Source organism: Elgaria multicarinata, chromosome 6 (assembly GCF_023053635.1).
Source record: "Elgaria multicarinata webbii isolate HBS135686 ecotype San Diego chromosome 6, rElgMul1.1.pri, whole genome shotgun sequence".
NCBI lineage: Eukaryota > Metazoa > Chordata > Lepidosauria > Squamata > Anguidae > Elgaria > Elgaria multicarinata.
Window position 1 is genome coordinate 47,592,026 of NC_086176.1, and position 13,976 is coordinate 47,606,001.

Sequence of the window (13,976 nt, forward strand, 5' to 3'; positions counted from 1 at the left end):
AGAGGTTACTAATTTTATCCCAATCCATCCATTCATATAATTTTAATAGATCTGCTTAATTGTCCATGTTGTTTGTCCCCTTTGCCTAAAATAAAGAATTTACCTCAGAGCAAATTCCATTAATTTCATTAATGATAGTTACAAAGGATGAATATGGTTTACTATATATTAGCAAAACTATACAGAATAATTTGAGATGGATAAAGTAACGAGTTTTGAACACAGAATAAATTTATAAGAACAATTTGCCATCTCCTTCAACCACATCAGTTAAATGGAGTTACAAAGATAAACAGCTGCTTTCATTGTTTTCTGCAGGAAAATGTGGAGAAGACATTTCACGCCCATTAAAACTTGTATATGCTCCCTGCAGATACGAAAAATATGTAATTTAGTAGCTACTGTTAATAAAGAGATGATTTTCCAAACGGGTTTATCTTTCAAGTTCTGTGTTTAAATTCTTTAGCGACACATGGAAATATTTCCTTAAGGCAAGTAATGTTCTCTGAGAAACATTTAAATAACTGTGCCTTTTAACAAGAAGAATGTAAGCCAGTTTGAGAACAAACTGATGATGATGATGTTGATGATAAAAAGGATTTTGATTAAGAAAAGAAGCTTGAAATATAGTAAACATGTAATACTGCACAAAACACTATTTAATTTAAAACAATAGTTTTTCATACATTAGAAGAGAGTAGTTTAATGCAACCTTCATTTTCCAAGCACAATTTAAATAAAATATAAATCTTGGTTTTAGTTCTTTCCTAACAGAGGCAGCCGCCACAAAACTGCAGGAATGTTAGTTAACCTAATTACACTCCTGCAGAAACCTGCTAAGGAATGTTTGAACTAGATGAGTCAATGGCTAATTAATGAGGATCTGCAGTTCCATTCTCTTTCCATCTCTCTTTTCATTTCCCTTCTCTATTGGCTACAGGACCCAGATGCCAGTTTTGATGTCAATGGTAACGATATTGACCCCATGCCTCGCTATGATGCCAGCAATGAAAATAAGTAAGGCCACTGCTCTATGAAATATATGACATGATAAATGCAAATGTGACCCTAGAGAAAATGTATATATTTTGTCAAAGTATTATATAGAACGAATCGTTGAAGTGATAAAGTAGTTCAAAAATTCTACGTTTGTTCGACTTTTTGACTTTTAATTAGCAATGTAATGCAAATGCCTTGTTTATGTCCACAAAATATGAATTAATCAATATCCCTCTTCCCTATCTTACTTACATATCTGTGTAATCCTTAATGTGTGGAAGATTTTTTTTAATCTTATGAAGGAGTGGCCTGAGCCTATCTGTTTAAATCTTTTAATTGCAAACATTTTTGAATTGTATTTATTTTCAAACTAATTTTGGTGATTATTTTCTGCGTTCATTTCTGATATTTGCTTGTAATTCTAGGATAGTATCCAATGGTGGTCACTTTTCTGACCGAAGTCATCCAGGAATGGTGGAGGAGGCAGTTTTCAGTCATTCTACCTCCTCATGCAGCCTATCACACTGCCCCAAATCTACACTGGAAGGTCTCCCATCCCTCTGGAGCAGATTTGGGAGGGTGCATAGTTGGTTTCAGGGTGTCTGGAGACTCACTAAAAATTGCTTTGCTCCCCTTTCCACTGATAGGCATCTCCCATTAACAAAGTGACTACCATTGGATACAACCCCTAGTATTAAGATATTTGGCAGGGAAATGCCCTTAAGCAATCTTAATTCCATATAGAATACAACTATATAGAGTTACCTTCCAGTAGGTTCATAAAGTTCCTGCTTCTACTGCCTACCTGAGTCTGCAAAATCAGAAGGCTGTCAAGCGATTCATGGGGTGATGGCTAAATTTGGCTTGACGACTCCCTGAGACTGAAAAATACCTATCTCAGGAATGTATCTGTCACCTTAATTTGTTTCATACATTCATTTGCTGCATTGTTTCTGAAGGGCTTAGATCAGGTATGGGGAACCTTTTTGGAATAGATCCTGTATAATGTCGTGTTCATTTACTAACGGCCCAGAAAGGATTTGAGAAAGGTTTTAAAGCTGGATCTCTTTATTCAAGTCCAGCAGTTTAGCCACTACACCACACTGCCCTCCAAAGGGCCAGAAGTTGTTTTGATTTAGATTGACTATTTTATTTTCATTCTTTCCATACATGCATACATATACATGGAACCAGAGTCTAGACCAGGCCTTGGTGATCATTAATTAGTGGCCATCATGCTGAACATAGCCCACCAGCCATTCCAAGGTGGCAGCAAAACCAGGAGACTTATGGGCATCTGATGACCTGCCATATATGACTGATAGGCTACATTTGGCTAGGTGGATCACAAGTTTTGCAGGCCTGTCTAGACTATAAAACATAATCGAAATGCCTGGTCATCGTTCTTACCCTCACCATCCATCATGCTTCAATTATGCACTCAATTCCATAAGATTAGTTTTGTTCATAAGGCACAGAAGCATTTTCTCCTGCCTTCTCCCCTCCACAGAGGTGTATAAGCCCGTTATTAGACTTACCCTATTAGTCTTAGAAAGGCAAAGCCTATGTAGAAGCACCATGGACACTCCATAGTTCCTGAAAGGGTAAATTCACTTTTGTGACCCTTACCATGTTTCTCACCAGTCCAGGAGATTGAACCATGTATGTGGTGAGAATAGTCAAATTAGACACTAAAGATAGACACCATTTCTTTTCTGAAGTGCTAAGCACCTTTTCTGCCATGTGTCTGTTGTGGACTTCTGAGGACAGGTAGGAATAGAGGTCCTTCAGATATGCTTGCTCAAGATTTTAGGACTTTATAGGGCAAAATCAGCACTTTGAATCGCACTTGGAAGTACATTGGATGGCTCTACAGATGTTTAAGTATCAGTGGAATATCTTCAGAACAGAGATCCCAGTTAATAACATGATTCCAGTTCTGAACCAGTTGCAGTTTCCAAACTCTCTTCAAAGGCAGTTCCACGCTTATGATTCACTGTTGTAATCCAACTAGCAAGTTATGGAAGCATGAATAACTGTAGCAGGTCCAGAGGAATGTTTCACAGATTCTATCATGTTATGCCTGAATTACTATATAAAATGATGTCCAAAGCCTTGATTCCAAATAGTTTTATCATTATGATGCCTCTGAAATGCCAGCATTACTTCATGATTTAGGATTTTGTGTTGGCACAGATTTTGGTATATGCTCCCATAAGCACTTGTTTCCTTGCCTTAAACATTTCAGGAATTGGGTTGTAAGTCATCAAAGTATCGACAGGTTTTTGGGGTGGGGTGGGGTGGACAATATTAATTTTTTTGTGCAATTCTCTCAAATTTTTGAAATACTATGCGTTACCTCAGTTTAGATAACTTAATATTTGTGGTAATATATGTGCCTTAATTTGTAGGCTCCCTCTTGTCCCTCCAGTTTCCCTCTTCCTAATATTAAGAAACTCAAAGAGTGACAACTTTGAACTCACAACTCTGGCCTAATTTACAGCAAGCAGGATATTGCACTATGAAAGCAGTATATGGTATGTGTCAGTGGGCCCCAACAGTTGTCATTGGAATTCAATACTGCTATAAAGCCGTAGTGTGGCTCCTGCCCTTTATACACCGCTTTCATTCTGTTTTCATAGTGCAATATCCTGCTTGGTGTAGATTAGGCCTCTGTTCACAGCTTCGCTGTACAATGTGCAACCATTGCTAAAGTTGGAACATCTCTTTGGGCAATGAAATGTGCTCAGGTACTAGAGGGGCTCCATCCACCCAGGCTACCATTAGCTCTCCAACAGAAAGGGGTTTAAAGGCTACCTGTTCAGACAGCAACTTTGCCTGAATAATAATAGACTTTTTTCTTCTTTGTTGACTCTTTCTGTCCCTTGACTTTCTGTCCCTTGATTTCACCCTTTATGTGTGAAATTGTTCACACATAAAGGCAGTGTTCAGTGGCAAATTGTGGATTAATCAACCTACCAATTGTGAGGATGCACCCTGTGTGCAAGCTGCTTCCCATTTCCAGCAACAACCTATGAATGCCGCATTCATAGGTTGTTACCGTGACATCCAAACCCAGATACTTTGGGTAATTCGTGGATTAAGGATCCTAACGTTAACACAAAAACAAACTGTGGGTTCATTTTGAACAGTCCAAAGTGCCTTGGTTCGGACATCACAGGAGCAACCTATGAACGTTGTATTTGTACATTGTGCTGGAACCCAGAAACAGCTTGTATCCCTGCAGTTACTTTAATCCATGATTTGCTGCTCAGTACTGCCATTAGGTGCTAAATGTATCTTGGCCTGTTGTCCACTAATGGACCAAGTTAAAGCAACTATCTGCTAGAGATTCTGTTATAAGAATATTATTTTTTGTTCCATTATAAATTGTGGGAAAGCTAACTAACTTTCTTACATATTTTAAAAGCCAGGTTTTCCGAAGTGTAGACGATGACGGGAAAAAGTCTACAAACATTAATCACTTGAGCCCTGTGGTAATTCTTAGGAAGCAATGAGGGTTTCTTTAACTACTATGGTATGCAGGAGTCTTGCCAGATATTTAGTTTGGTTTGAACAAATTGGCAGAGAATCATGAAATCGTCAGAGGCACAGGCCCATACTAGACTTTCACGTTTGCTTCATTAAAGACAGGAATCAGCTGTGTATGAAGTCACTACTGCTATGTAAGGTATCTTGTTTTCTTTTACTGCTGAGCTATATTTATAATACTCAGTGATTGCCTGCAAATATTTTTTACAACAGGAGAAGGCTAACTTCAGCCTTACATGGTCTTTTTTACTAGGATCTTCATGATCTACTTGTATGCTGGAAATGTACAGAGCAAGAGTGCATACTGTAGATCTCTTAACATTTAAGGTATTCCCAATCTGTATTAAATTCTTGCTGAAGAATAAAGGAAGTACCTTGCTGGATGAGAACAAAAATCACATAGTTTAGTACTCGTTACAAGGATTCCACCAACCAGTACTTATTTTCTAACAGAAATTGACTAGTGCTCAACCAGTGGATCATAATCTACTAGCATGTTTTGCAGCATATTTTAGCATTTCTTTTGGAGTTTAAAGATTGCCTAAACCCAATAATAAAATGGTTGTTGTCACTGTTAAATGTTATACTCATCTTTTCTTTATAAAATAATGTAAAAGTGCTTTACCAAACACACATACACACACACACTCACACACAATTCAATGTACAAAAACAGTTCAAATTATACATTAAACAAGGAACAGGATAAAACAATTCAGCATCAAAACAGGCCTTTATCCAATGCTAAAATCTCAGGAAAATATAAATATCTTGGCTAGGGTTGCCACCATATTACTGGATTGGCTTTCATTTGGAAAAAAGCAAGTCTCTAGCTCTTATAAAACTAGTGATTTGATGCAGAACTATTCATCCTAATTGCTTTGTAAAAAACAGAACTGCACCTGCTATTTTTAGCTGATTAATGATGCCACAGCTATAATTGACATTTAGGTGACCATAGAGATAAAATATAAAGTGACACATCTACTTCTGTAGAAGTGGCTAATTTTAAATTCATTTTTCTTTTTTGGTCTTCACTAGTGGAGAAGTGATTGCTACCTATAGAAAATAATTGAGAAATCCAAAATTTTAGTATGCTGTAATTGGGAGTGACATATCCACTCCAAAGCAAAAGGTAGCAGCAAAGACTGGGATTCATGTGCTATCTAATTCAGATCTTATTTCATTCCATCCCCACTCCAAAATCTTGAGTTTATAAACATTTAAGAAACTACACTACCAATACAAATAAATAGAGGTCTATATATTATGTCCAGTTTAGTAGCCAAAAATTATTTTGACTATCCATCATAAACATAGTACAGGTGCTTCTGAGCATATGCAGAGTTCTTGCCCATCTTGGCTGGTTAAAGTTGCCAGAGAGAGTTTGGGCAGTTGGCAAGTGGGAGGGGGCAGTGAATGTTTTCTTGAGGGAGGGCGATGTTCCCATTTTCCTAGAGGAAGCAAACCATTACTGAAGAAGCCCACATCAGATCCTACCAACCTGGACAATTATTAGCCAGTCTCTAATAAATCATACACTGCTTCTACTGGCCTTGCCCCACCCTGACCTCCATGTATTTGATATCTATACATGTACATTCAGTGAACATAGGCTACAAATGTGCATTCCATACCATGGAAATGCAAGGTATACATGGTGTGTATGCATATAGGCCCTTTTACAGAAAGGACCTAAAAATATAGAGGTCAGATATGATCCTGACCCTTCCCCATATCACACATAACTGTGTGCATATCTAGAACTTCCTGCAGGTCTTGAAAGTTCCATTGGATTCAGGGCACTTCCACAGAAAGCAATTACTGTAGAATTGCCATGAAAACTTGCTTTTCATGGGGCATCTGCATGATGCTGTTCCCAAATTATTGTCCTCTTGTGTTATTCCTGTGCTGTTTCTATCTTTATTCATACTTAAAAAATTTACATAGGGAATGCTGAGAGTTGCAGGACTTTTTCTGTCTAAACATGCATAGAATTGCAGCTTGAATTATTTGCACATTTATTTTGAAGATGGATTTAAAATGGCATGCTCAAATGATTTTTTTCTTTTTCTGCTCAAATGGGTAGTCAGACTATGCCCTTCAAGTCTGGAAGGTCAACTGCAATTTCATATGTACCTTACATCAGAAGAAGAATGATACTAGAACCACCAGCCTTGAAGCACCCTCAGAATACAGCATAGATTCACACAAACGTATTTCCAATGGAAGAAGTTGCTTTGGAATTACATTTCAATAGGAAACCACATGGAACCAGATACTGTGAATGATACAAAGGTTTAGCAAAACTGATACTTCAACTTCTGAAAGTCATGTCAGCCCCTGGTCATACCTCATATCAGAATCTAGGTGAGTTTACAATGTAAGCAATGGAAAAGATAAAAAAGGCCATGTGAATTCACCCTAAATCACAGCAGTGGCTGTAGATGTGCTGAACCAGTGCTTGGCTGCGACAATGGACTGGATGAGAGCTAATATACTGAAACTCAATCCAAACAAGACTGAGATGCTGTTAGTGGGTGGTTCTTCTGACTGGATGGAGGGTGCTCAACCTGTTCTGGATGGGGTTGCACTAACCCTCTTCAGAAGGTTAAAGATGCCAAGAATAGAAACCATGGCATATAAATTACATCATATAACTAGGGCTGCAAACTTTACAGTGCAATCCTGTCTATATTTATTCAGAAATAACTTCCACTGTGTACAGGGGTGGGGGTTACACCATAATAAGTATGGTTAGGATTTCAGTCTTAATCAGTGCAATTAATACAACTAAAGCTTTAGATCAGATTTCCCCAACATGGTACCTTACAAATGTTTTGGATTCCAATTCCCAACAGCTTCAACAAGCATGATCAAAGTCAGGGATGGTGGGAGTTGTAGTCCAAAACCTCTGAAGGGTACCCTTTGGTTGCTTTAGATGAATAATCAGTGGTCCCAATTTAGCAAGAAGACATTTTAATATTAGGTCTGTTTTGGCTCTGATGTGTTACTTTGTGTAGGACTAAACATACATTATTAAAAAGTGATATTTGCTTTTAATAGTAAGTGATATATTTATTCAATGTCCTTTCTTTTATGTCTCAAGCAGCACTTACCAGGGCTATGGTAATACGAAAGTGGATTCATGTTTGATTAATCACCTGCCTTTTAATCAATTAATTAACTAAATGTTATTTAATCTGCAATAATAATTATAGTTTTACTGCTTTAGGAAATTAAGGCTGCAATCCTATATACATATAACTGGGAATAAGTCCTGTTGAATTCAGTGTGGTCTACTTCTAACTAGACGTGTGTAGGACTGCATTGTAAGGCTGTAATTCTATACTCACTTACCTGGGGGAGGGCTCCATTAATCTTAATGGAAGTTATTTCTGAGTTGAGATTTATAGGATTACACTATAGCATTGAATCTGAAAAAGAAATAGTCTATGATAGTAGTGAAGAAAGAAAAACTAAATTCTACATTTTCATAGGTTCATATAACTATATGGATTGGGAAAGGATCTGAAAACTGGTGGAACATTAATTAAAATTACCTTGCATCCAAGTACTTGAGATTGGCTTGTGAATTATGCTATTTGTCTTTAAGCAGGAGTTTGATGGGTGATGGATGTCTTGCCAAAGCACACATATAGTTTAAAACAACAGTGTTCACGGCAAAGCAAGTAACTGTGACTCAGTTAGCAGACCATTAGGAAGCTGGATATTTAATCTATTGGATGAACTGTAAGACTAGCCCTTCTGTTCATTACTGTAACTAAATATCCCTGTGAGTTTTTGTTTCTTTTTGGTAAATGCTGAAATTAGAATCTAGGTTAGGTTTCAGAGAAATATTTGCATCATGCTTAACTAAATTTCTCTTGCAATTTTGTTTTACACCTACCACTTAAACTGCTATGCAGAATTGGACACTTTTGTATATATCGTGTGTCTAATTTCTGCACTGAATAGAATTATGTTGCCTAGCAAGCCTGAGGACCAAGTGGTTTAACTCCTGAATGTAGAATGGTTGGAAATAATTAAGAGGAAGAATCTTTAGATACATAGATTAATAACTACTTTAGATAACTGTGATAGTTTAAACCAGCACCAAAACAAAAATATTACTTGCTTTCTAAGCAATTATTCTTTTCGCTTAAGAGGGGAAAGAGTCAATATAGTATAATAAATATATGACAGAATATACCCTTAACATTGGGAGTAAGCTTCATTTGACGTTTAGTTTTAGAAAAATATATAATGAAACTTCAATCCATATAATGAAAGTTCAATCCAAACTTATTGGATTAACATAACCCCTGCTAAAAAAGGAAACAGAGGTGGGCCGTGGAAGCTTAACACACAACCTCAGTATCAGGAAGTGAGCAAATAGCACACTTGAATGGTAGATACAGGGGAGTAGAGACTGCAAGGGAGTATCATCTTTTTACCTTCAAAAACTTCTCCTAATTTAATCCAAGAAAGCAGAATAACCAAGTCTCTGGTTCTAATATACTTACTTTCCTCCAAAACAGGCATTTTGGAGTCTACTACTGTTCTTCTGTATGAATTATATACGATAATAAGCAAAATTGACTCCTCAGCTTCTGACATAGAAATGCAAACTGATACAGTGATTTATCAGATGTGCAAAGATAGCCAGTGCTCCCATCGTGTCCTCAGTTTCAGTGTGGGCCACAACATGCAGAGAAAGAGGATTAGGTCTGGAAGACCAAGGGAACGAGTGCACTCATAGGGGCTAAAGTATAAGTGAATGCAATATGTGAGATTGTAGAATATGTTTTCAGCTTGCATGGCATGGAAGCTGTGCCTTATAAATGCCATTTTAATGGTGCATGAGTGAATTAGTCAATGTTTTGACTAAGTGAATTAGTCAAAATAGCTATACTTTACGTGCAATTATGTGTAAACTTCCCTTAATATTTTTCCTTAAGGAAGAAACAGCTGTTGAACCAAAGGGGTTGGGGATGGGGGGACCACTTAACCCTTTTCTCTTCATCTCCCTCCACCCCCGCCAAAATGCTTTCCCCCCTAAAAGTCTTCATATTTTTAGCTTCAGGTGTGTAGTTCTGAGTGAGGAAATATCTCAAGGGGAAAGGGTTAAGCAGCTCCTTCCTAGCTCTACCACAGCAGTGCACTGTATAAGGCTGCAGCTTCCAACAGATGTTTTTTCTTAAGAAAAAAACATTGGAAGAAAGTTGCACGACAATGCATGTAATGTAGTTTGGCCCTGAGTTTTGGTTTCTTCTTACTGCAAAATAGTCCAGCTTGAATTCACTGAAAAGCTTAACATTCATCATTGCAATATTCTTGCCAGCAGGATAAACTGAAAAAGATCAGATGTAGTTGACCAAATTCATGGTTTGAATGCTTTTCTTTACACAACTCTAATGTAGCGTCACATATAGTGGCACTGAGGGCTCTCTCTCGCTGCAACCCCAATCGCTCTCTCTCTCCCCTTATTGTTCTCCTGGGAAATTAAATGGAAAACACCCCCTTCCAGATGTCTGATATCGCAGCCTGATACAAGACTGCACTTTCTAGGTTGTAGCATAACATTTAGAACTTGGACATACTTACTTCCTTTAAAAATTATGCTATCTAATCTCTTTTTAAACAACAACAACCACCTTTCAGATGCTGTCTCTTCCTGTTGTTGTTTTGTAGAATATGTTCAATATGTAGTACTGAATTAATTGCTAGGGCCATGAGAATTCTGTATTAAAACATCATGACTTGAACAGTCACAAAATACCAATTCTGTAACAGGAATATATTAAAATGGAGTAAATTTGCCAAAACAAAATGTGCTTGTTTTGTATGCTACACACAATTTGCAAAGCTGTGTAATTTGCAAAACTACATGGTTAGTAATTAAATGTTTTGGTATTGATGTTTTGCATTTTCATTTCTCCTTTTCATTTGCAAGCTAATATAGTTCTGCACATACCTAAGGGGCCCAGTTCGCACATAACAAGAAGCCACCGTGTGTGAAATACCTTGTGGGGCTTCTTGTCATGGTGGCTGCCATCATTTTGAATAGTCAAGCAACTGCTGGGGCATGCCATAACTTGTCGTTACATGCACACCTGGTAAGGGTGGGCTGTTGGGGTGGTTAACAAGCCACCCACAACCATAAAACAGCCCATGGGTTCTGGATAGGCATGTGCTCCGCTCCGATTAGAAGTGGAAAATCAGAAGCGAATTGGCCTGCTCCACCTTGCCCAGAGGTGGAGTAGAAGCGGACCGTGGACCCCTAGAAGCAAGGCGAAGAGAAGCGCCCATTTTCAGAGCGATCCTCTTTCTGCAGACCGATCCGATCGCCGTTTTGAAACATTTCGCCCATAGGATTGCATTGCAGAAAAGAAAGGGGGATAACTGTGTTGTTTTTGAAGCTATCTTTCTGAAACTTCTTGTGCTTAGAGAGTCATGGCTGGGGGTCATTTTGAGCCTACTCTTAGCTCTCTGCGTGGTGCAGTTCGCTTGCTAGAATTTTTAAAAAAGTAGGGTAAAGGCGGGAAAAAGATTACCTTTTCGATTGCTGAGGGGCAGAGTCAACTTCCGGTCATGTTCACATGATCCCAAAGTTGGAGGAGGGGATAGGCAAAATGGGTAACTTGGGATTCTGGGAACTTCTCTTTCTTAGTCTGAACGGACTTTTCCCAGTGTTTTTTAAAACAGTAGCCCCACCAAATGCACAAACACAACCTGAAATCATATACTAAGCCAATAATAAGAGATAGAAAAAACACAGCACTACCCATCCTAACTTTGGGGAACAACTGAATAGATGTGGTGCAAGGGGATGAGCTCCCCTAGGGCATGTGGACGTGCCCTCACTCTCCTGTACTTGGAGGGCCATCAGAGCCCTCCAAAGAGTAACCCGGTAGAGCAATGCCTATCATGAGTTGAAGTGATTGTTTGCTTCTTAAAGACTTGTACCTAGACAGGAACAGTCAAATTGGCAGATGATTCCCCCTTTGGGCACGTCCACACACACCCCTCTTACTGGTAAAATACAGATATAGCCTTTTTAAAAAAAGTTCTTGTTGTTGTTTATTCAGCAACACTGCTGCTTTTAATCCACTCCTCCTTTGTTTGTTTGTTTATTTATTTATTTATTTATTTATTCCATTTTATATGCATTACTGGCTTATCCTTGGCTCACTTCCTTATGCCCCCAGAAATGTCTGCTGCCTGCCTGCCTGCCTTCCCTCCCTCCTCCCCTGCCCACCTCGCAGGGATGGTTTGTGTCTGGCTTTGACTCAGGGGAGAAGTCCTTCCTGCGCTCAATTAGACTTTTGGAAGTTCCAAATCCATTTTTCAAGTGTGGAAGAAGATTCATATTTAGGTTGATCTCTACTCCCCAATTCATGGCATGTTGGGATTTCCTTCGAAATGGCCCCATTGAGCTGTCTGCAGGTTTAAGCTCCGCCAAAAATCAGGGGATGATGGGATTGCCTTGTACCTTGGCATGATTGTGGGTCTAGATGGCATCTGTGAGTGTGCCCACTTCCCTTTTTTTTATCTGTCCAAATGTCAGAGAACTGTCCACGTCTGCAAATGGGGTGCCCGATTTTCATAAATTCCCCAAAAATCAGGGGATGATGGGACTGCCTTGAGTCTTGGCGTGCATGTGTATCCCTGGATAAGCTATCATGGTGGCGAGTTTGAGGTTTTTAACATGCAAATTGACGGAGCTATCGAAAGGGGTGTGAATGGGGTGCCCGATTTTCATAAATTCCCCAAAAATCAGGGGATGATGGGACTGCCTTGAGTCTTGGCGTGCGTGTGTATACATCCATGAGGTGTCATGGTGCCAAACTTGAGGTTTCTAACTTTAACAGAAAAAAAGTTGTATACTTTTTTAGCTTAATGCAAGCCTATGGGGGAAGAAACGGAGCTCCGATTCGGATCTGGAGCTCCGGAGCGGACATAGGCGGAGCGGGGGTGGAGCGAAGTGGCCCGATCCACAAATTGTGGATCTGGAAGAGAAGCGGAGCGGGGGGTCCGTGCACACCCCTAGTTCTGGATGGCTTGTTAAGCACCCCAACAACTCACTCTTGCCGGGTTTGCACTTAGCGACAAACTATGGCACACCCCTACAACAGCTTGAATATTCAGAAAGGTGGTCATCACCACAATGAGAAGCCCTGTGGGAAAATTTATCCATGGTGGCTTCTCATTACATGTGAACCAGGTCAATGAGAATTACGTATTTTGCCTGAATGCTGGTAACTAACTATTGCTATTTCATGCTGGTAACCTAAGCCATGCTGTTTTATCAAGTGAAAACATTACACTTTTCCCCTGGCCATTAATGAGAAACAATGGACACTAATGTACTAGCTGTTCCAAGCACCAGCATGTTCAGTCACAGCTAAAGGGGATGAAATTGGCTCACCACTACTGATCTGCAAAGCGTATATTGCAAGTTCAAAAAGAGCAGTTTGGGTTGGGATTTGGAATGGGTTGAAGTCTCTGCAACTTTAATAAGATCTCTGTCCTTTTTTCTGAATACTCAAAATGTATGCCAATTCAACCTATACATTTGTAAATGAACACTGCAGGTTGCCTTTCCTCTCCTCCAAAGGAAATATACCCCAGACTTTTTACTACCAAAGGAGTTATAAACCACTGGATTTAAAATAGGAAAAAAGAAAATATGTTTAATAAATTTAGGACACTGATATAAAAGCAAAGAATGCTTATATCAGATCATCCTAAATATCACTTTTGTGGTTTTATTACAAGACCAGTATAGAGTTTGTAGAAATTTTAAAACTTTTATATAGAGAACTTGTAAGAATGCCTTCTCAGAGGCCAGTGGATTGAACTGTAAATTATTAAAAGATAGTTGGTAGTCCTACCAAATACTCATTCTCTATCAACTCATGACCTAGAAATTCTATGAAAGTCGTAGCTTTAAACAAACCTGCATTACACAACCTGTTCTTTGCAAAGCATGATGTACATAGATAGCGCTATAGAGGATTAGGATAATACAGCCAAACCTTGGTCAAGTTACAACCTTTGGTCCAAAAACAGTAGCCAAATAACAACTCTTCTACTTAGAGTACACATTTCCATCTTCTTGTTTTCAATCCTGTTTCACCCGTTTCCATAGCTAGGTGTATTATTGCCATCAACAACTATGGTACCACCTTTTTCATCAACTTTGAACAATTCTGTGTTCTGTAATGCTGTATGTGCAATTACTGCTTCTAAGCAAGTTACCATCCAAGGCAGCAGGTGGATGCAGTAGATGAACAGAGAGGGCAGAAGAAAATAACATATAATCCCTTGAAATTCTTTCAAGGCAGCTGCACAAACATTGCTGACGTACTTGGGGCAGACAGCTAATAACATGAATATTTGCAAGTCACTTTTTGCCAGCA

At 38.8% G+C, this 13,976-nt stretch overlaps 1 protein-coding gene across 2 annotated transcripts in view; it reads left to right on the plus strand.

Annotated features, from left to right (window-relative positions):
* PCSK5 (proprotein convertase subtilisin/kexin type 5) overlaps window positions 1-13,976 on the plus strand; it is a 271,693-nt gene that overhangs the window by 74,042 nt on the left and 183,675 nt on the right. For both annotated transcript variants that reach the window (XM_063129354.1, XM_063129356.1), the window contains exon 5: window positions 941-1,017. In XM_063129354.1, the coding sequence (XP_062985424.1) occupies window positions 941-1,017 (77 nt within the window). The remainder of the gene's footprint in view (window positions 1-940; window positions 1,018-13,976) is intronic.